The sequence below is a fragment of the Lissotriton vulgaris genome, chromosome 3_1 (genome assembly GCF_964263255.1).
Source record: "Lissotriton vulgaris chromosome 3_1, aLisVul1.2, whole genome shotgun sequence".
Lineage (NCBI taxonomy): Eukaryota > Metazoa > Chordata > Amphibia > Caudata > Salamandridae > Lissotriton > Lissotriton vulgaris.
In genome coordinates, this window is record NC_141689.1 from 516542372 (window position 1) to 516565691 (window position 23320).

Below are 23320 nucleotides of genomic sequence, written 5' to 3' on the forward strand. Positions count from 1 at the left end.
TTTAGAGTGGAAGAATCTGGCCAATTCCTCACATTGTTCTTTGGGATTATCGTGTAACACTGGAGGGATCGGGGCTTTCAGAAGTTCTTTGAAGATTTTAAACGATTCTCCTGAAGAATTACTTGCCCTCTCGATCCTATCGCTAAAGAAAATCTTTTTAGCGTCCTTCAGTGCACTTTTATATTTCCTCAACTCTCTCTTGTAGTTGGCCCGACTTTCTTCCGTCTGCTCTCTCCTCCAAGCACGTTCAAGCCTTTTACAAGAGGTTCTGATACACCTAAGTTCGGGGGTATACCAGGGGGCAGAGCCAATTCTTCTCTCCCTGACAAGCCTCCTTTTATTCGGGATCAGCAAGTCCAGAGAGTTAGTTAGCCATTCGCCCAAGAGCTGATCAGCGATGTTGGGGTCATCTACAGGGTAGGGACAAGTTCTGGCTAGTCTCTTCCGCCCACTTGTCCACCGGAAGCTTCGACCAGAGTCGTTCCACAGTATGTTGACTAGGTGTGGGGTCTCTCCGGTTCCCCAGCAGCCAGCTAAACGGAATGAGATGGTGATCGGTCCAGGGAAGAGCCAACATCTGGAGGGCCTGCAGGTTCGCCGAGTTTGCGAAAACCGCATCAAGCTGATGACCTCTATTATGAGTGGCTCCCATATTAACAAGATGTAGGTCAAGTGCACCAAGCGAACTTAGAAGATCCCTTGCCACCACATCATTGGGGTCGTCAAAATGAAAATTGAAGTCCCCAAGAGTGAGAAAGTTGGACGAGGCCGCAGCCAGTGGGATAACAGCTTCCATGAAGGAATCCACGAAATTCCCTAGCGTAGCGGGAGGCCGATACACAAGGAGGCCAGAGATAGAGACAGTCGAAGAGATGCAAAGGGTGAAGTGACAGCTTTCAGCTTTGTTGATGCCGCAGTCTGCTGCTTTGCATACAAATGTGTCTCTGTAAACAATGGCCACTCCACCCCCTCTCCCATCCGGCCTATCAAGGTGAAACATGAGATATCCCGGGGGAAGAGCGTTGACAATGTCGGGATCGGAACCTGTAGTCAGCCACGTTTCCGTAAGGAATAAGGCATCCAGACTATGGTCCAAAAGGAGGGAGTGGATTTCCGTGGAATCACAAGGAAGTGATCTGCAATTAAGCAGAGCCATAGTAAAAGAATCAAGGTCCTTGACAGTGTTATGTGGGCAACAGCCAAGACAATGTTTAAATGCGGCACCCTCAGCCCAATAGTAGCAGCAACTGGGATGTCTAGGCATGCGTAAAGCGAGCAATGAGTCCCGTGAATACCTGTAGGAAGGGATCCGTGGGCTAGAAGAGTTGAGCAGAGTGGTGTGCCCTGAGCCCGTCTGGGCCCGGACGGGCACAGACGGGCTTGACTCTGGCGAAACTCCGGCGACATTCCGGCGATGACGCTGCGTGATGACGCTGCGCGTCAGCATGGCTGGCTTTATGTTCGCCGAGCGCGTGCACACTAGAGCGCTAACCGCGCCGCCTGCAATGTCCCCCCTCCCAATATGGCCACCAATCGAGACAGTGGACAGGGACCCGCTAAAACGGGGTGAGTATTCCAGAAATTATAGTGGGGGTAAGGTGGCAGCAGTGTGGGTCTGCGAGTGGCCCTAATTAAAAACGAGGGAAAACGAAGAAATAAAAAGTCAAAATAAATGGAAAAACGGGAGTTTTAAAAGCGGATTAAATCCTACAGCCAACAGCAAGTACAGAGCTCTCCTAGCGTTTGCAGTCTTAGGTGTTAAGGGCGCTCACCTGTCACTTGCCTGCCTTTATGCTCGCCGAGCGCGTGCACACTAGAGCGCTAACCGCGCCGCCTGCAATGTCCCCCCTCCCAATATGGCCACCAATCGAGACAGTGGACAGGGACCCGCTAAAACGCGGTGAGTATTCCAGAAATTATAGTGGGGGTAAGGTGGCAGCAGTGTGGGTCTGCGAGTGGCCCTAATTAAAAACGAGGGAAAACGAAGAAATAAAAAGTCAAAATAAATGGAAAAACAGGAGTTTTAAAAGCGGATTAAATCCTACAGCCAACAGCAAGTACAGAGCTCTCCTAGCGTTTGCAGTCTTAGGTGTTAAGGGCGCTCACCTGTCACTTGCCTGCCTTTATGCTCGCAGAGCGCGTGCACACTAGAGCGCTAACCGCGCCGCCTGCAATGTCCCCCCTCCCAATATGGCCACCAATCGAGACAGTGGACAGGGACCCGCTAAAACGCGGTGAGTATTCCAGAAATTATAGTGGGGGTAAGGTGGCAGCAGTGTGGGTCTGCGAGTGGCCCTAATTAAAAACGAGGGAAAACGAAGAAATAAAAAGTCAAAATAAATGGAAAAACGGGAGTTTTAAAAGCGGATTAAATCCTACAGCCAACAGCAAGTACAGAGCTCTCCTAGCGTTTGCAGTCTTAGGTGTTAAGGGCGCTCACCTGTCACTTGCCTGCCTTTATGCTCGCCGAGCGCGTGCACACTAGAGCGCTAACCGCGCTGCCTGCAATGTCCCCCCTCCCAATATGGCCACCAATCGAGACAGTGGACAGGGACCCGCTAAAACGCGGTGAGTATTCCAGAAATTATAGTGGGGGTAAGGTGGCAGCAGTGTGGGTCTGCGAGTGGCCCTAATTAAAAACGAGGGAAAACGAAGAAATAAAAAGTCAAAATAAATGGAAAAACGGGAGTTTTAAAAGCGGATTAAATCCTACAGCCAACAGCAAGTACAGAGCTCTCCTAGCGTTTGCAGTCTTAGGTGTTAAGGGCGCTCACCTGTCACTTGCCTGCCTTTATGCTTGCCGAGCGCGTGCACACTAGAGCGCTAACCGCGCCGCCTGCAATGTCCCCCCTCCCAATATGGCCACCAATCGAGACAGTGGACAGGGACCCGCTAAAACGCGGTGAGTATTCCAGAAATTATAGTGGGGGTAAGGTGGCAGCAGTGTGGGTCTGCGAGTGGCCCTAATTAAAAACGAGGGAAAACGAAGAAATAAAAAGTCAAAATAAATGGAAAAACAGGAGTTTTAAAAGCGGATTAAATCCTACAGCCAACAGCAAGTACAGAGCTCTCCTAGCGTTTGCAGTCTTAGGTGTTAAGGGCGCTCACCTGTCACTTGCCTGCCTTTATGCTCGCCGAGCGCGTGCACACTAGAGCGCTAACCGCGCCGCCTGCAATGTCCCCCCTCCCAATATGGCCACCAATCGAGACAGTGGACAGGGACCCGCTAAAACGCGGTGAGTATTCCAGAAATTATAGTGGGGGGAAGGTGGCAGCAGTGTGGGTCTGCGAGTGGCCCTAATTAAAAACAAGGGAAAACGAAGAAATAAAAAGTCAAAATAAATGGAAAAACGGGAGTTTTAAAAGCGGATTAAATCCTACAGCCAACAGCAAGTACAGAGCTCTCCTAGCGTTTGCAGTCTTAGGTGTTAAGGGCGCTCACCTGTCACTTGCCTGCCTTTATGCTCGCCGAGCGCGTGCACACTAGAGTGCTAACCGCGCCGCCTGCAATGTCCCCCCTCCCAATATGGCCACCAATCGAGACAGTGGACAGGGACCCGCTAAAACGCGGTGAGTATTCCAGAAATTATAGTGGGGGTAAGGTGGCAGCAGTGTGGGTCTGCGAGTGGCCCTAATTAAAAACGAGGGAAAACGAAGAAATAAAAAGTCAAAATAAATGGAAAAACAGGAGTTTTAAAAGCGGATTAAATCCTACAGCCAACAGCAAGTACAGAGCTCTCCTAGCGTTTGCAGTCTTAGGTGTTAAGGGCGCTCACCTGTCACTTGCCTGCCTTTATGCTCGCCGAGCGCGTGCACACTAGAGCGCTAACCGCGCCGCCTGCAATGTCCCCCCTCCCAATATGGCCACCAATCGAGACAGTGGACAGGGACCCGCTAAAACGCGGTGAGTATTCCAGAAATTATAGTGGGGGTAAGGTGGCAGCAGTGTGGGTCTGCGAGTGGCCCTAATTAAAAACGAGGGAAAACGAAGAAATAAAAAGTCAAAATAAATGGAAAAACGGGAGTTTTAAAAGCGGATTAAATCCTACAGCCAACAGCAAGTACAGAGCTCTCCTAGCGTTTGCAGTCTTAGGTGTTAAGGGCGCTCACCTTTCACTTGCCTGCCTTTATGCTCGCCAAGCGCGTGCACACTAGAGCGCTAACCGCGCCGCCTGCAATGTCCCCCCTCCCAATATGGCCACCAATCGAGACAGTGGACAGGGACCCGCTAAAACGCGGTGAGTATTCCAGAAATTATAGCGGGGGTAAGGTGGCAGCAGTGTGGGTCTGCGAGTGGCCCTAATTAAAAACGAGGGAAAACGAAGAAATAAAAAGTCAAAATAAATGGAAAAACGGGAGTTTTAAAAGCGGATTAAATCCTACAGCCAACAGCAAGTACAGAGCTCTCCTAGCGTTTGCAGTCTTAGGTGTTAAGGGAAAGGGTAAGGGTATTGATTAAAGGGAAAGGGTATTGATTAATTTCACGAAGTCACAATCGAAATCCGCTGATTACCCATTCACCCTCTCTGTGCGCCACAGGCTGTCACATTTAGATGAACGGGTCTTAGGGGAGTGCCTCGAGCCACCTTTGCCGGAGTGGAGTGGATGCCAGGGAGGGAGGCGATGAAGGAGGGTGGCCGAGTTTGTGTTGATAGTCTCCGTGTGCGACATATGTATCAAAATGACATATAAATGAGCCGTGGCAGTTCGTGCATGTCTGTATTCTTCAAGCAGAATTCTTACAGTGCGGTCACCCGTGCAATGGTATGGGCCACACTCACAAACATCTCAAAACCAAGAGCACTTTAATGGAGTGGGACCTAGCCAAATTTACTTCAACAAACATATTGCAAAGTAGGGAAACATATCGAAATATTTAATAACATTCAAGAAACGTCTTAACTCAGCGGCGGTGGAGGCAGAGAGAGAGGTGGGCTACTGACTAAGGCACTGAGTCAGCAGAGCGGGGCTGTGCGGGAGGAGAAGGGCGGAGGCTGTGATGCAAGGCCTCGAGCGCATGTCAAATGTAAATGACTGCCCGCTACTTTAAAACAAGCACTTGCAATGCAACAAAGCTCCCATTTACGAGAGTCCTATTGCATTTGAAACGGGAGTGCGGGTGGGGAAAAATGCACAAAAGGGAGTGCGGGGTGGTATTGGCCCGAGAAGTCACGGACTGTGGGAGGGGAGTGTGAAGCCAAGGGAACAAAAAAGTGTTCAAAGTAATGGGGCCAGAAGCCATGGAAGTATTCAAATGACGACTTGGCCATCAGGAGGAGGGACTAACAAGGCCAAAACCAATGGGAAAGCAGCATTTAGGACCTAAGCCAACCAAAAAGATGGGCGGAGAGCAGGCGGAGCTTCCACGAAGCTTCCACGCTACAGTGTATACTGCATGCCTTACAAAGCGAGCAGGGCATGCGCTGCAACGCTAGGCGAGACCTAACAAGAGTGAATCTCAAGGTTTTTATGACGTCTCTCCGAACCCTGAGGTAAAAAACATACCCGTGATTCACTTTCTACCCATCTATGATGTTATATTATGTATAGCCCCCCAAATCATCTGCCCCTGCTTTCAACTGATACACAGGGGCAGAGGAGTAATGTGAGGAACTATACATAGCAAGGCATCTCCACCCTGTCAAATGTGAAAAATAAATATCTTACCAGCCATCCTTTTTTCTCACACTCCATGTGGGGGACTGTGACAAGTATGTCAGGGAAGGGAAGAACGCTTTGTCATCCACATTTACTGCATATATATTACCTAGGTACGTTTCAAAGCCATCTTGGACCCTTATTACCTCTGCATAGCAGCCTAGTGGGTCTGCCAGGATCTCTGGTTCCAATAACAGGATCCCTGCTGCTATCCAGGTCACCACCACCCAGACATATTTAGAGTACATTTCCATGTACATATGACCTCGTCATCTTTTTCTCAGCTTGGCTGCCTCTACCCAAACCAGGTGGTTATCCTGTAGCTTTGCAATCTGCACTTTGTATCTGCAAAGGTATGGATAGATTCTGTATTGCTTAGGGGTAGTCATTCCGTCTCGGGCATTCCAGATTACCAACATAGTAGTCATAGGGAAAATACACCCCCATGGCGCCCCCTGCCGGAGGGCCCTCACATGGGGAAGGAAGCCCCTGACCCGTCCATCAACCGTATCTGGTGTAATGCGTTCACTGATATTCACCCGTAACTGTCTACTTAACTTACCCATCCAATAGCTCCCAACTACCCAGGACCCCAACCCCACCTATTCCCAAGGGCAGCGTTCGAACTACCCCCAACTGTAGGACCACAAAGGAATGACATCAACTCTCCCACCTTGATGGGCAATTGTGCACAAAGTTCCCTCCTCCCCCACCCCGGTATCAACCTTTAGGAACAAGTCCCACTAAGAAACCCTCCAAACTAACATTTGTTTGTTTGGAGTCCAAACTTCAAACATGTGTGAAATCGCAGGCATCTATCAGCCTGCCTCGGCCACCCTCTAGAGGGCTGCCAAGGCTCGCTTGACACAGCCCGCATGGTCTATGATGATGGGCAGGCTTGAGGGAAGATGCTTCTGCACACAACTGCGAAAGCCAGGAAGGCACTCTGTCTGTTGCTACCCTATGCCATCGTGCCCCCACCCCCCGGATGCCAAAGACTCAACCCAGTACCTTGGGGTTCCAAATTCCTACAGTGTTCTCACTCCCTGATTACTCCTGTCCAGGTGCCAGATGCACCAATATTCAGGTGTTCACTTTCATCCAAGCGAATCCAGCTGGCAGCCTGATCCTGAGAGACCTCCAGCTCACTCATCGTTTCAGGGACTGCCCCAAAGTCCTCCATTCAGGCCATTGTACCATCCTCCTGGATTGTTATCCGGCCGCTCTCCTGGGAAGATGCCCTTCGGAAACACAGCTGGCCCCTCCTGCGCCGCATCTCTTACCACCCTAGGTCTGTCTTGTGGGAACCAGATGCTCCAGCGCAGCTGGGCTCCACCATGTTCCACATTTCCAGCTATGCCCATACGTCCTTCGGCGAGTCGAAAAAGTGGCTTTTCCCTGCACTATTACTTTCAGGCAACGGTACCTGCCATCCTTAACCAACCCCCACCACCTCCTGTGCCGCTGTGCTTTCTGCTTTGAGGCAAAGCAGGCAAGCAGTGCTGCATTCACAGACTCTCAGAGAGTCCTGTTAGCCCAGGCTGGTAGGCCTAGTTGATGTAGCAACAATGGGTAACAAGTTTTGTTATCAACTGTTGCTACATCATATCAGTGACTTACTGGTTTTAGAATCTGGTGTAAACGATAGAGGCTTCCTAGGGAAGCCATGCATAACAAAGCCATTGCTAGTAAAACGTGTCATTCACAAAGTATGGTCTTTTGCCTTTCAACAGCATATGGCATATAACCATTTAATAGGTACATTACCTGTATGAGTAAAAAAATAATAATTAAAAACATATTTATCCACGTAACAGGGATCGGGGTATTGGGAGTCCCTCTTCTACACTGGGAGACTGTACCACTCCGCTTGCGGGTGTTGGAAGGGCTGTGTCCAGACTCCGGAATTGTCCAGAGGGTGTCAAGTAAGTGGCCTCATGCTGGATGTATGACGTATTTACGCATGCGACTGAACATGCCATTACCATTTGTTCCATTACAATGCAAGTCGTTACATAACTTGCCTTAGGGAAGCGCTGGACTTTGGAATAGTATGTTTTACTATTCCAACTCCAGTCTGTGCAACAGTAGGGAAGGTGTCGGATTTAAAACCCAACAATGCATTCCCTAAAGTAAGTCTTTGTAACGGCTTGCGTTGTAATGGAACGCGTGGTAACGACGCGTTCGTTGTAGTGCCTGCGTTGAAATGGCTCTGCGTAGTTCTGTCTACGTTGTAAACGCTGTTTCCCCCTCATGCTCAGATCACAGGCATTCACATCAGAAGCAGCAGCTGCAAGCTCGTGACACAGATGTCACTTCGTCCGGCACTGTGCAGGAAGTGGCAGCTTCCTCCATGGACTCTCTTGTTGCAGCGTGTATGAGTCTTGCCACGCCCAAACAGAGACATGCTCCTAAATCTGACCCCTGCATCCTCACTGTTATCTCACTTTACCACCAGTGAAGAAGCAGTGAAGTGAACGAGGGATTGCAGTGGATATGCCTTCAAAAGAAGGGGGCCAAATTCATATTTCTGGTCAATCAGCTGTTGTAAGAGAGTTTGGATGGTGCACCCAGGGCAGGACTGGCCATGTATCTCACCAGGCATTATCCTACAGGGCTAGAGCATATTGAGGCTGGCTTTTAAAGGCTGACGGCCAGTGACTCTTTCCCTATCTCCCCACAGAGGCACAGCTAGACCAAAAAGAGGGAGAGAGAGAGAGAGAATGAATGAATGTAAATGAGGGAGAAGGAGCATTTTTATCAGGGCTGCTTTTGGTTCCCACTCTGGCCATGAGTGCACGTCACTTGGGTCTCTCTAGCAGAAGCTGAGCTCTCACTCCTAAGGTTCCTCATTCATATTGTTCCCCGACAAAAAAAACCCCACTAACTACACTTGTATGAAAGATGCCATTTTAGCAGAGCTTACCGGATGCAATGCCTACAGATGCCTAAATGTTACCGTAGTAAATTGAAAGATGTAAGAGTGCAGGAAACGCATTGTAGAGAAAAGAGCAGACCAGTAGCAAATGGCAGCTTCAAGGCCCTTCAAAAATGAACAAATACACTAAAAAACACAGGAAGAGGCAGTGAGCCAGAGAGGGCCGGAACAGCAATGGAGGAGCGGGGGCCGAAAACAAGCTGAGTGGACAGGAAGAGATGGAAGAAGTAAAGGAGAATATGGGGTGGAAGAACACAGAACATGGGTGGGAGTGGAGATACGAGGGGGAAACAACACATCAGGAAGGGAGTAAGAACAACATGCATGCCATGGAGCAAAGAAATAATAAGTAAAAAGTAGTTCCCTGTTTAATAAAAAAGTAAGCTACATAAGATGGGGAAGACAGCTTTCCAATTATGAACAGTGGACTGACCCAAAGCGTACTATATGTATTAGTATTGTACACAATAGGTTTTTCAATAAATAAAAAGTAAAGCTGTCTGCAGACACGGCTTAATCATGGAAAATGCAAAGCAATATAATATCCTTTGTTATGCACTGCTCTCCTTAAGAGCCACTTGCATGAATACCAGATTCTAAATCTGGGTATTCACTGCTGTGATGTAGCAACAGGGAAACAAAAGTTGTTTTCTATGTTGCCTCATCATAAAGGAATTCCAGGCTGGGCTGAAAGGTCTCTTTCAGTGCCTGTGAGTGTAGTTCTAGCTCTCTGGTCCAATGCACAGCAGACAGCATCCCTTCCAGAGGATGGGAGGATGAAGGATGGTAGGGAGGCTTCGGGAGATAGGAGGGGTTGTATGCAAAAACTTCTCAATAATGGACCTGAGTAATCATTGCTACCAAAATGATGCATATTATATTAATGCACTACGACTGCAACGTAGTACGGCTGCATTTCGGTAGAGGCGGAATGATTCGTCCTATAAGGCGAAGTTCTTGTTGAACTTTTCTTTTCCTTTTTCATTTTCATTCTTTCTTTATTATTCCTCTTGCTGAACCCACCTTGGCAGTCTCGATGCTTCTGGCGGCAGGCCACGTTTCACTTCTCTTGGAACCAGACATATTGTAGCAGCTTCACCGAGTATATTACTTAGATTTTCCGTCATCTGTTACGGTGCCTGCTTCATACTACGTCTACCCTTTGTACTTCACGGGTCACTTACTATTCTAAATCAACATCACAGACCTAGCCCTGACGAAGTTACAACACATAACGAAACGCATTGGCTGTGTATGTCCTTTTTGGTATAATTACCTAAATAAAGAAAAGAAAATTTAAGACTACAAGTACCTGCGTAATTCCTTTGAGTGCGCCTTCCATATCTGGTTGTTGTATTTGTGCCCAGGGACAACGGGCACGGGAAGTGTGCAGCACCATCTTTATTTTTATCTGGACTAGTGTTTTGGTTGTGCTAAACCTTGGTCTTGTCCTGTTGCTTCTGTTAACTCGATGCTTCTGGTCGGGCTGAGTGGTTTCTACGGGGTAGCCCTATATTACGTTTCTTTCTTCAGCCTCTCCTTCATGGTAGACAATTCAGCACTTCATTTTTGGTCCGTCAATGCGCGGGGCCTTAATTCCTCAAGTAAGCATCAGGCCCTCCTCTACTGGCTCTCCTCTAAATGGGCAGACTTAGAATTCCTTCAGGAGACCCACTTAACAGTGAAAGATGTCCCTAGGCTTTCTTCTCACCTCTACCTGGATCAATTCCAATCCTCAGCCGCTAACAACATCAAGGGAGTGGCAATTCTTACATGGGTGAATGCCCCATTCCGGGTGATGACTATACACAGGGACAAGTAGGGGAGATGGGTTATGATACAGGCTTCTAATACAACCACCCCATACACCATAGACTCTATTTATGGCCCGAATGACCACAAGGCCCCTTTGTTTCTTGACCTGCTGGTGGCTGTAGCCGATACTTGTACTAATCACATGGTAGAGGGAGGGGAATATAATGTGACTGTGAACCCTGAACTGAACCACTCAGCCTCTTCGTGGTAGGCAGCTTACCATCCGGCAGTCTCTAACCCAGGGTATTGCTGATATGCATTTAGTAGATATGTGCCAACATCTCCAGTCCTATGATCGCGACCATTCATTCTTTTCTAATGTGCACAACCAGAACTGAATTTTTCATAATCTCCACCACCTTAATTGCCAGGATGGACAAAGGAACTGTTGAGATTCAGGTTGGGTCTGACCATGCACCCATCACTTTGATGCTCTCTGCCACAAACCCACGAGCTCAGTCATGCTGCTTTTGGAAAATTAATGAGATTGCTTCTGTGACCTGGTTTTTCGCTCTAATATCAAAGAGGTACTTGAGCTTTATTTCACAGAGAATGTCAACGAGGAGGTCCCTTGGGCTACCAACTGGGATGCAGCAAAAGCGGTCATGAGAGGGGAGTTTACAGCCCATATTACTACTTTTTTTAGACTGCTCAAACTTCAACAGGTAGAACTAAAGGGAACAATAATCAAGTTAGAAAAGGTACACAAACATACATCCTCTAAGTCCACTTACAGACTGTTTCACAAAGCAAGGGGGGAATGAGAATCCCTGCTGAATAAAGAGGCAGCTTACAAAATATTATAAACTAAAACACTCTATTATGAGAAAGGGAATAAAACCTATACATTATTGGCATACAAGATCAGGCTGGATCAAGCCAGGAATTATATTCAGATGATCTCGACTGCCGAGGGGTCCTACTTGACCTCCAATAAGGACATCAATGATACTTTTGTCTCTTTTTACAAGGATCTGTATCGAGGGGAACCCCTGGACTCATTGACACAGTATGAGTATTTGGCCGAGGTTCACTTTCCAGATATCTCTGAGCCGGGTCTGGTGGCTTAGTGAACTAATGCATCCACTGTAGGAGCCTATGTTTGATCTCATAGTCACAGGTTTAAATACCGGCGGGTCCACTAAGCCTTTCATCCTTCTGAGGTCGATAAAATGAATACCATTGAGTTGGGTAACAATAAACATCTGGTATTCAGTGCCAAGATACCCTTGGGTGAGCGTGCACTTTACAAATACACTCGTTATGATGTCAGGGAGGAATTGGTCGAGGAATTAAGGGCCACTATTAAATCTATTTGTAATAAAAAAGCCACAGGACTGATGGATTTCCCAGTTTCTTCAACAAGTCCTTCAGGGCAATTTCGGTCCCTCACTTAACAAAGGTCTTTAATTCTTTCCCAGACACTGGCTCAGTGACACCGACGATGATGGAGTCCACACTTTCCTTGATAGTGAAACCATTTAAACTTCCTGATCAATGTGAGTCAAATCGACGAGTGCACTCTTAAACAATGATGTCAAAATATGCAATAAGATTCTAGCGAACCATTGGGCAGGGTTATAGCCCATGCTTATATCCCCATATTAGAGTGTCTTCATTAGGCACAGGGAGATGGAGAACAACATTAGACTGCTGGTCAATGTTATTGAACAAGTCACAACTGATGGTCCACAGGTGCTCTCCTGTCCCTAGATGAAGAGAAAGCATTCAACCGAGTAAATTGGATGTTTTTCACCAAGGTTCTATCACGGAGGAATTTAGGCACACGACTGCAATCTTATTTCTTGGCTAATTTTGTAACACCGTCTATGAGGATCAAGACCCAAGATCTCCAGTCCAACCTGATTATACTATCCAGCGGCACCAGCAAAGGATGCCCCTCATCTCCATCATAGCTCTGCATGTGCACTGAACCCCTTATACAAAAAGTCCAATCGAACCCAGATATTCAGGATCTTTCTGTGGGTGATACGCAACTAAAAATAAACTTTGTTTTCTAACCTTTCTTGCTGGTTTTCTAGATGCCTTTCAAATGTAAATGTAAATGTGAATGTGGGTGTACTTGTAAAGCGCACTGCCACTCCATGGAGTATCCTGGCGCTGAAGACCGCTGGGGAACCCGTCCTGGTTTTCCCTGTGAGATGGTCCCTTTCTGGGTATCTCCAAGGTGAAACCAGGCATCCCTGGCGTCTGTGGGGGGCCGTTGTAGAGATGAGGCAAGCTTAATGCCCAGAGTTGCCGAGTGTGATCCCTGGTTAGAGTAGGCACTTAGGCGAGAATTATCGAGTCCGCTGACCCTGGTTCACGACCTGAATTGAACCCTGGTCCCGGGCCGTTCTCTGCTTACGGGTCTGCCGCCTCTAACCAGTTAGCCACACCACTCCTTCAAGCTACATTGAGAGAGTTTAGGGAGGTGTCCGACTTCCAAGTTAATTACAACAAATCGGTGGGTATAGGAGTGGGCCCAGTGATGACTAACCTTCAACAGATGGTTGAGTCCAGGGGATTTGCATAGGCTCAAAGCAGCTTTCAATACTTAGGGCTTTCCCTCCTGCAAGAGCCTTCTGACACGTTTCTTTTTACCTTTTCAAGGATCTCGATAGATGGGCGTCGCTTGGAGGTTTTCTGGAGGGGTAGAATTAATTGGTTAATTTCTTACTGAGCCTTTTATATACAGTCAGAGTTCTTCCACTTCAAATCCTGAAAACGTGACTGCTCTTATCCAGATGAAAATATGGGCCTTCACATAGAACAATAAACCTCCTAGGATTGCTAGAGCAGTATGTTCCTTGTGGAAAGGCAGATTAGGTGTTCCGAATGTTGCCGGATTGGGCTATACCCGTTACCATATACTTCTATCATAGGTAACCCAGATTTTCTTCCTGGTACACTGGATAGGATGTTCCAGCAGGGGCACAGGAGTGCACACCTTACCCATCAGGATTTGTATGTAGACGTGGTTCCAAAACTAGAGATCAATGAGTAACCGATTTCTCTTTAAACCGCACTGATTTACACAGAGTGACACAGCTCGTTCATTTGGCTCATCAGGCCAACACCATTCATGGAGGAATTCAGGAAACACCTCTGCTGGAGGATATCTTGAGTGAAGGGGGACACAATGAAAACTATTTCCTGCTTCTGTATAGCGCTTACAACCCCTCTTGACTTCACCAAGGTTAGCTACATCGCACAGTGGTCACAAAATCTAGGAATGGATATAGAGGAAGGCGTTTGTGGTGCTATATGGCAGAGGACGGCTAAGATCTCAATTTGTGCTTGTGACGCGGGGGACCCGGACACGGGCCCCCCAGGCCTACCTATTCATGTGTTGCCTCTGTTGTTTCAGCACACGGACTCATGGAAAACCACGGACGTGGTCAGCTGTCTTCCGGTGTTGGAAAGTGAGGGACCCTGTACCTTTAAGTGGGCGGCAACGGAGCATGGACCCTCCCACGTCAGCTCGGTAAAACCCTGCCTTGAACCTAGACAGGTGTGGAGGAGGAGAGTGGAGACTGGAGTGCGAGGACGGAGAGGAGCGGCGAAGGAGCGAAGATGGAGAGGAGCAGAGACGGAGCGAGGACGGAGAGGAGTGGTGGAGGATCGAGGACGGAGAGGAGCGGAGAAAGAGCCAGGACGGAGAGGAGTGGTGGAAGACCGAGGACGGAGGCGAGGAAGGTGAAAACAACGACCCCAGCGGGAATAGGCGAGACCGGGACGGACCGGGAGTGGAGAGCAGCAGAGTCATCCCTACGGAGAAGCGAGACAGCAGCGACACGCCAGGAGGCCACCGAGAAGGCGCATCGCCCAGCCACGCTTCCCGGGAAGTGTGGCTAGGACAGGTACGGTCTCGTTTCCTGGGCTGGGCGGGACGTAATCTGGGCAAGCCACCTTGACCCTCACGGGGCACCGTTATCCAAAACCCCCGCCTTTTCCTGCACAGTCCCTCACGTATAGCGGGGTAGATAACTTGCACGAGTGTCTCCTCACCACCCTTCCCTCACCCCTCTTCGGCTAGGACAGCCGAGTAATACTGGTTTTCTTTGTTTTCTTCACTTTGGCAACATCCCCCGGACCCCACGCGACCACGGCGGAAGCACGGACTACAACTCCCAGCAGACACCGGGAGACGAGGAGGCGGAGCGGAGTACGAGAGGCTGCTGAAGAGGCTGCAAACCCTCTTCCTTTCTACCGGATTCCTGTTATAAAACGGAGACTGTACAAGATAATAAAACCCGCCCTACCAAAAACCCCCTTGTCCGTGGATTTGTTTGACAACCCAGCTGAAACGTCACAAGTGGTGGAGAATGCGGGCATAACCGAGGAACCCATCCGGGACACGACGATGGAGGAGATATTACAGACCCTAGTGAAAGGCCAGGAGCAGTTGGGATGGGCGGTTGAACAGCAGCTGGCCGCCGCCCAACTGGACAGAGAGACCTTCAGAACGACAGTAGTGAGCCAGCTCGAGGGGATGCGCACCACCGTCGACCCAGCCAGTAATCCGGTGAGGGAGAGTCGTCCACCGCCCACCCCAGCAGGCATCTCCTTGCAGAAGTATGTCTCAGGAGAAGACCCAGACGCGTTCCTCACGAACTTTGAGAGGGTGGCCTTGGCATGTGGATGGCGCCTGGATAAATGGCCATTCTTTCTCGCATCCCTATTGACCGGCGAGGCACAGGCGGCCTATCAAGTCGCCAATGGGGACGGACAGACCCCATATGGACAGATCAAGGTGATCATTCTGGATCATTTGGGATTAGACGCGGAGGCGTATAGGGTGCGCTTTCGCAAGGAGAGAGGGCAACCTGGGGATAACCCGAAAACTTTGTTCTTTCGCCTTAAGACTGCAGCAGACAAGTGGCTTGTCCCTGCTACAAGTACAAAGGAGGAAATAATGGACAAGATTTACTTGGAGCAATTCCTCGAAGCCCTTCCCTTTGGAACACAGAGGTGGCTCCGACAGCACTCCAAGTTATCGACTGCCCAGGCGATGGAAATGGCGGCCACCTATGTACGCGCTCAACCCCGCCTACATACGTTGGAACCTGAGAAGGCGCCACGGCCAGTTCCCCGGCCAGAACGTAGGGTGCGGGCTCCTCCGGGGCTACCGCCTCCAAGACCATTGCCAACGGAGACCCCATTCCGGGGCCCGCAGTGTTTCGACTGTGGGATGTGGGGCACATCGCCCACCTTTGCCCACAGAAACGATCCCAGGAAGAACCCATGGACGTCAGCTTCTTGCCCAAGGCAGTCATGTATTCAGCGGAGCTGGGCGGAGCCTATCACGTGAGTGTTGCAGTCAACGGTAAGGTAGTCAAGGATCTCCTAGACTCGGGGTGTAAGCAGTCAGTGATACAGGGATGTTTCGTGAGGCCCCACCAGGTAATGCCAGATGCCTTAGTGTATATCAGATGTGTACATGGGGACGTTAAGGGGTATCCAGTAGCTTACGTCCCCATTGAGGTAGAGGGAAAGGACACTTTGGTAGTGAAGGTCGGAGTAATGGATGCCCTTCCCGAGAATCTTATATTCGGGACCGACAATCCCCACTTCCTGGAACTCTTTAAAGACCGCCTACAACAGAAGACTGAGACTGAGGCAGTAGCCATCCCTGCTCTGACCTCCCCCGAACCGTGGGAGGGCGATAGGAGCTTTCGGTTTGCTCAGGCCAATGATGCCAGCTTACTCAACGCCTGGGAACAGGCCCACCAAGACCTGAACAATCCACAACCACGCTATCCTCGATTTCTGATTAAGGAAGATCTCCTCTATAGACAAGCCAAACAAGAAGACCCCATGCAACTGCTAGTACCTACTTGTTTTCGAAAACAAATAATGTTCTACGCACACACGCATTTGCTTGCGGGCCACATCGGGAGTGAAAAAATGACCCAAAACGTACTACGAAGCTTCTATTGGCCTGGTATCTACCATGACATCAAGACTCACTGTCAGACCTGCGACCTGTGTCAAAGGGAGAACACCCAGAGGCCAGCCGCTGTGCCGCTCCAACCCCTTCCCATCATTGGAACTCCGTTCGAGAGGGTTGGCATGGACCTCATAGGCCCACTACCCCGACACGAAAAGGATACAAATACGCCCTCGTTATAGTGGATTACGCCACCCGTTTCCCTGAAGCGTTCCCTCTGAAGACCCCCACTTCCAGGAACATCGCGGATAAATTCATGGAACTGTTTTCACGGGTGGGGTTCCCCAAGGGGATCCTAACGGACCAGGGGACTCCGTTCATGTCCCGGGTTATGAAAGAAGTATGCCTTCTCCTGGGGCTCCACCAGATAAAAACGTTGGTATATCATCCCCAGACGGATGGCCTGGTGGAGCGATACAACGGGACCCTTAAGTCCGTACTCAAGAAAATGCTAACAGTGAACGAGAGCGATTGGGACCTGATTCTTCCGCTGGCCCTATACGTTATCCGTGGCCAGAAGCAGAGCAGTTTAGGCTGTTCTTCGTTTGAGATGCTGTATGGACGCCAACCCAGGAGCCTCCTGGACATGACTAGGGAGGTGTGGGAAGCAGAGCCAACGGGTGAGACCAGAACCCTGTTAGAGTACAGCCAGAATCTAAAGAATAAACTCGGGAAGATACGGGAATTGGCATTCGCCCACCTGGAAGGGAGTCAAAGAAAGCAGCAAGTTCACTACGACAAAGGGAAGAAGTGGAGACAACTACAAATTGGCGATTGGGCCCTTGTACTGCTACCGTCCACCTCCAAGAAATTCCAGAACGAGTGGCAAGGACCATACAAAGTCATCGAGAAGATAGGGAAAACCACCTATCGTCTACGCCTGAGGGGGAAGAAGTCACAGATATTCCACATTAATCTATTAAAAAAATGGCTAGGGACAGCCCCGGTGACATCCAATCTGGCAGACACCGTCAGTAACAACAAGGAGACCACGCTGGGAGAGCTGGTGGTCAATGAGGAGTTATACAAGAACGAGCAAGAGGGATTACACGCCGTTCTACACCCTTTTGAACCAATATTCTCTGACCTACCGGGCCTAACCCAACTGGCTGAACACAGGATAGAGACCCCTGCAGGCGTTACCGTCAAGCAACGCCCGTACCGGATACCAGCAGCGAAAAGAGAAGCCATAAGGAGAGAAGTCGACGAAATGATCCGTTTGGGAGTGGTTCGGCCATCCCGAAGTGAGTGGTCCTCGCCCATCGTGATGGTGCCAAAACCCGACGGCAGTAGCCGCTTTTGTATGGACTTCAGAGCGTTAAACGCGGTGTCCTCCTTTGACGCATACCCCATCCCCCGGATAGACGAGCTCATTGAAAAACTGGGAGATTCCAAATACATCAGTACCCTAGACCTGACCAAGGGATACTGGCAGGTTCCACTTCGTGAAGAGAACCGAAAGAAAACAGCTTTTGCAACCCCAGGCCGGCTATACGAATTTAACGTCCTCCCGTTCGGTTTACATGGCGCCCCGGCCACATTCCAGAGACTAATGAACGAAGTGTTGCGGGGGCACCAGAGATACAGCTCGGCGTATCTCGACGACATCATTATCTTTAGTCCATCATGGGAGGACCACCTACGACATATCCAGATCATCCTCCGACAGTTGAGAGACGCAGGACTCCACGTCAACGCTAAGAAGTCCAGGGTTGGGTTTCAGAAGGTTAAATACCTGGGCTATCTGTTGGGACATGGAGCAATAGAACCTCAGATAGAAAAAGTAAGAGCCATCGCCGAGACTCCATTCCCCAAGAACACTAAAGACATGAGAGCCTTCCTGGGCTTAGTGGGCTACTACCGAAGGTTCATTCCCTCTTTTTCGGATATCGCTGCCCCATTGACGGATACTTTGCAGAAACATCAGAAGGGGTATGACTTTCATAACCCTTCACCTGCAATGTGGAAAGCCTTCCAATCCCTGAAACGAGCCATCACAACGAGCCCTGTGTTGACATCACCAGATTTCACAAAACCATTTATCCTCCAAACGGATGCCTCAGACTTTGGTATCGGGGCCGTGTTGTCCCAGGACTCAGGGGAGGGGGGTGAGAGGCCCATTCTGTATATCAGCCGGAAATTGTTCCCTAGAGAGGTGAAATATCCCACCATTGAGAAAGAGTGTCTCGCCATTCGATGGGCGATTGACAAACTGCGTTATTACCTGGAGGGGCATCCGTTCGTATTGTACACTGACCACGCACCCCTGTTATGGATGAGTAGAAACATCTCCAACAACCCGAGGGTTATGAGGTGGTTCCTTGCACTGCAACCCTTCAGGTTCCAGGTCCGCCACAAAAAGGGAAGCGACAATGCCATTGCCAACGCGGATTTCCTATCCAGGTTTCCTCTCCCCGATCGGGAGAATCCTAGGGGGGAGGTGTGTGACGCGGGGGACCCGGACACGGGCCCCCAGGCCTACCTATTCATGTGTTGACTCTGTTGTTTCAGCACACGGACTCATGGAAAACCACGGACGTGGTCAGCTGTCTTCCGGTGTTGGAAAGTGAGGGACCCTGTACCTTTAAGTGGGCAGCAACGGAGCATGGACCCTCCCACGTCAGCTCGGTAAAACCCTGCCTTGAACCTAGACAGGTGTGTGATACACCTGGAGGAGGAGAGTGGAGACTGGAGTGCGAGGACGGAGAGGAGCGGCGAAGGAGCGAAGACGGAGAGGAGCAGAGACGGAGCGAGGACGGAGAGGAGTGGTGGAGGATCGAGGACGGAGAGGAGCGGAGAAAGAGCCAGGACGGAGAGGAGTGGTGGAAGACCGAGGACGGAGGCGAGGAAGGTGAAAACAACAACCCCAGCGGGAATAGGCGAGACGGATCGGGAGTGGAGAGCAGCAGAGTCATCCCTACGGAGAAGCGAGACAGCAGCGACACGCCAGGAGGCCACCGAGAAAGCGCATCGCCCAGCCACGCTTCCCGGGAAGTGTGGCTAGGACACGTACGGTCTCGTTTCCTGGGCTGGGCGGGACGTAATCTGGGCAAGCCACCTTGACCCTCACGGGGCACCGTTATCCAAAACCCCCGCCTTTTCCTGCACAGTCCCTCACGTATAGCGGGGTAGATAACTTGCACGAGTGTCTCCTCACCACCCTTCCCTCACCCCTCTTCGGCTAGGACAGCCGAGTAATACTGGTTTTCTTTGTTTTCTTCACTTTGGCAACATCCCCCGGACCCCACGCGACCACGGCGGAAGCACGGACTACGACTCCCAGCAGACACCGGGAGACGAGGAGGCGGAGCGGAGTACGAGAGGCTGCTGAAGAGGCTGCAAACCCTCTTCCTTTCTACCGGATTCCTGTTATAAAACGGAGACTGTACAAGATAATAAAACCCGCCCTACAAAAAACCCCCTTGTCCGTGGATTTGTTTGACAACCCAGCTGAAACCCCACAGTGCTCAATATAAGACAAACGTATATAAGTTGCTTCTCTGCTGGTATCTGATTCCAGTTCGGTGTCAAACATAGTGGGGGCGAGAGACGCTTGTTGGCAGGGTTTTGGGTCCCACGGTACATATATTCACATGTGCTGGGAAAGCCCTTAGGTGGCCAATTTCTGGAAGCAGGTGTTCCGCCAAATTCCCGAGATCCTGAATGTACGCTTGACCCCACCCTCTCCACGCGCTCCTGGGGGCTCCAGACCAGGAGCGGCTCTTCCTGCTGAACACTACATCGGGCAAATTATAAGCACTGTTTTCTAGCTGTTAGACTGGTGGTTGATTTCCGGTGGTAGGGTCCAGAGGCCCCTACAATTACTATTTGGTGGGTTAAGGTTTAGTGCTTGTATGCTATGGAAGTTCTGACTGCTGTGGTACATGACATGAGGCTTTGTTTTGTGAAAGTATGGACCCCCTTGTTGACATATGTAAAGGATGGATGCACACAACATGCATTAGCACACCCTCGTGGTGTGATAGCTATGGCGGACCTCATGGACCGCAAGGGAGGGAACGTGGATTGAGGGGTGACAGAGTGCAAGAAGACAGTTGGGATGTGGGCGGGTGTCACCCACACCCCCTGGGTGGCCCTTGGGTCCCATGGGTTGCCTATGTGTCTGGAGGGCGTGGTAATGTTAGGAGGTGCATACTGAATGGAGAGGGTGTTTGATTTGTTTTGTATTTCCTGACTCTTGTGTTATATACCCTGAGACCATCACCTGTGCCTAAAGAGTATGGAATTGTTTTTGTATTTCCTTCAGTAAGTCATTGACTCCTATCGATGGACATGTTTTGCTTCTGAATGCCTTAATTGTTATTTTTCTTTATCTCTGAATAAAAACAAATGTGTTGACAAATTATAAAATCAAGTGGTATCTCATACTACAAGTTAGCACTGCATTTGATCACATTGTTTGTTCATATTTAGTGATCCAGATACCTTCACAGGTATGGCAATCCTGTTATTTACTCCTCATTTCACAGTTGTCCTTTTAGAATTTGAAACAATTTCTGTTCGATTGTACACATCTGACACAAATCTCTTTAGGTGGCTCCAGCTTAGCTTTCTACTCGCCTTGGATCATTGTATAGCTGTGTTGTTATTGCTGCCCCCAGTTTCATAACATCTGCCAAGTCCCAGACTCCCATCATCAACAGAATGAGTCAGTGTATAACATGAGACCAAAAACAACCATCTTAGATCCAGACTATAAGAAGGCACGTAGCAGTTCAGTCGCACTCTAATTGCAGCAAGTCTTCACTTATTACCTTCCACAATCTTCTTGTTCCATTCCGTTCCATGGGCACGAGAGTTTTTAGGCTACTCCTTATTTCAATAACACCGCTCATATCAAGATGCACTAACTACTTATGAGTAATCCAGGGGACACAGAATACAACGACAAACTAGATAAATCCATTGCATCAAACTTATCCGGGAAGACACTAGCGCAGAAGACTATTAGATCACTTTCATGTTGTGTTTTCAAGCACCCTATTCCATTAGGATGCATAGAAAAAACAAGAAAATGCCCAAAAATGAAGGCAGAATTTAAGCAATTGGTCAAAAGAATGCCTGCAATATAAAGACAATCCTTTATTCTGAAGTACACAGTAAAATAAAACAATGAGTCACTAGTGCATGTTTTGCAGATTTACAGAAAATAAAACATAACAGAATTGGTGCTGTGAGCCTCTGAGCCTACATACCCTTGTGGAGATGTTGATGTCACTTCCGGCATCTGTCAGCTGCTCAGCACACTTTTCATGCCCTCCTTCCGCTGCCAAGTAAAAGGCAGTTTCTCCATTCTAGTATACCACATCAATAAAAGAAATAATGCCTGTCAGTAAAATATACATTTACATTCAAAAAACTATTTTAGGGAAGAACAAACCTAACAAATGTTATATTATGCATTGTCCTTCGATGTTTGGCAGCACCTAAACAACATTGACATTGTATATCCATGGCCTGCAGACCACGACGTGCCCATTAGAGGAGGACATTTCTCTTGTTGTATGAACTTAACTTCCGCTGCTGTTTTTATGAATAAACAAATTACAATGAAGCAAAAGTCCAGCGTAGCGGCCATTTTAGATTGGGAATTGTGTTACCATAGTAACGAATCACCGCGGATTGTGGTTTTTTGGGTCGGAATGAATACATTGGGAAAAGTTTGTGCGTGCAATCTTAATGGAGAAACAAGGAAATTACTGAAGTAGGCAATTTCGAAGAGTTTCAATATATTTTCTTTGCATCGAAGGAAAAGTTAAAACTGAAGGTAACAGTCCTTTGAGTTTATTTTTTTTTATACAACATACAGTTACAAAGTTTAAACTATAAGAAGTCTTTATAAACATATTTACAGGAAATTGTTTTGATTTACCCTGTAATTAACTTTGATTTTTAAGTTTGATTTTTTTTAAACTACTAAAATTGAAAACATGCAGTTTGACCCACCTGAAAAGTTCTTACAGAATAAGGGTGATCCACCAATTCCTTGGACTCGTTGGAAAGAAGAGTTTTTCAACTACATGAAAGCCATAGATGGCGAACGCATGGGTGCGGAGAGAAAGAAAAGTATTCTATTACACTGCCTGGGTTCAGAGGGACAAATGATTTTTAGAGCTTTACCTCCTGTTCCACCTGAGTTGGGTGAAGGAGAAGGTACTAATGTATATAAAGAAGCTCTTCTTAGAATTGAGAATCGTTTTAAACCAGTTTCTAACATTGCTCTTGATAGATACAAATTCTACACTCGTGCACAACAAGAATCAGAATCTTTTGATGAATTTATGACTGCTTTGAGATCTTTATCTATTCATTGTAATTTTGGTGCCATGTGTGACGAGATGTTGAGAGATCAAATTATAGTTCATGTAAAAAATAAGAAAACGCAAGAAAGGTTATGGGAATTAGGTGATCCTAAATTATCAGAGGCAATTGCCATTGCAAAGTCTCTAGAACAGTCTGAGAAATGGATGCTCACTGTTCAGAAACATGTTGTGAATAAGTCAGATTCTCATGACGAAGTTTGTTTGATCAAACATAAAGAAGGGCAAATGAATGAAAATCAACATACATTTTCCAATACCAACAGATCCAATAACATGGGAGGTTTTAAGAGATTTGGAAAATCTGTGATTTGTTATAAATGTGTTAGTAGGATGCATGTTGCTTCATACGCTGGATGCCCTGCTATTAATAAAGAATGCAGGAAGTGTGGAAGGTTAGGACATTTTTCCACTGTTTGTAGGGATTCAAGGGTTTCTGTTCAAAATCCTAAAGATAAAGTAGCTGTCGTTACAGCAGCTCCATCAAAAACTTGCAGTTGTGTTTGTGTAAGTACAGAGAATTGTGCTGCATCCAATAAAGGTTTTGTAGTTTATTTGGCTGAAGAAATTTCTTTGATTGATGACAATTGTCAGCTCATTAAAAAACCCATTTGT

The 23320-nt window shown here is 48.3% G+C and overlaps 2 protein-coding genes across 2 annotated transcripts in view; one reads left to right on the plus strand and one right to left on the minus strand.

Annotated features, from left to right (window-relative positions):
- Positions 1-19427, plus strand: part of LOC147726716 (uncharacterized) — a 31201-nt gene extending 11774 nt beyond the window's left edge. Inside the window, exons 2-4 of the mRNA XM_086962735.1 lie at positions 13782-13836; positions 13922-14274; positions 18876-19427. Of these exons, the coding sequence (XP_086818861.1) occupies positions 13782-13836; positions 13922-14274; positions 18876-19427 (960 nt within the window). The remainder of the gene's footprint in view (positions 1-13781; positions 13837-13921; positions 14275-18875) is intronic.
- The window catches only part of ANKDD1B (ankyrin repeat and death domain containing 1B), a 602007-nt gene that overhangs the window by 233278 nt on the left and 345409 nt on the right, over positions 1-23320 (minus strand). The window contains exon 9 of the mRNA XM_086960762.1: positions 21581-21679. Coding sequence (XP_086816888.1) covers positions 21581-21679 — 99 coding nt within the window. The remainder of the gene's footprint in view (positions 1-21580; positions 21680-23320) is intronic.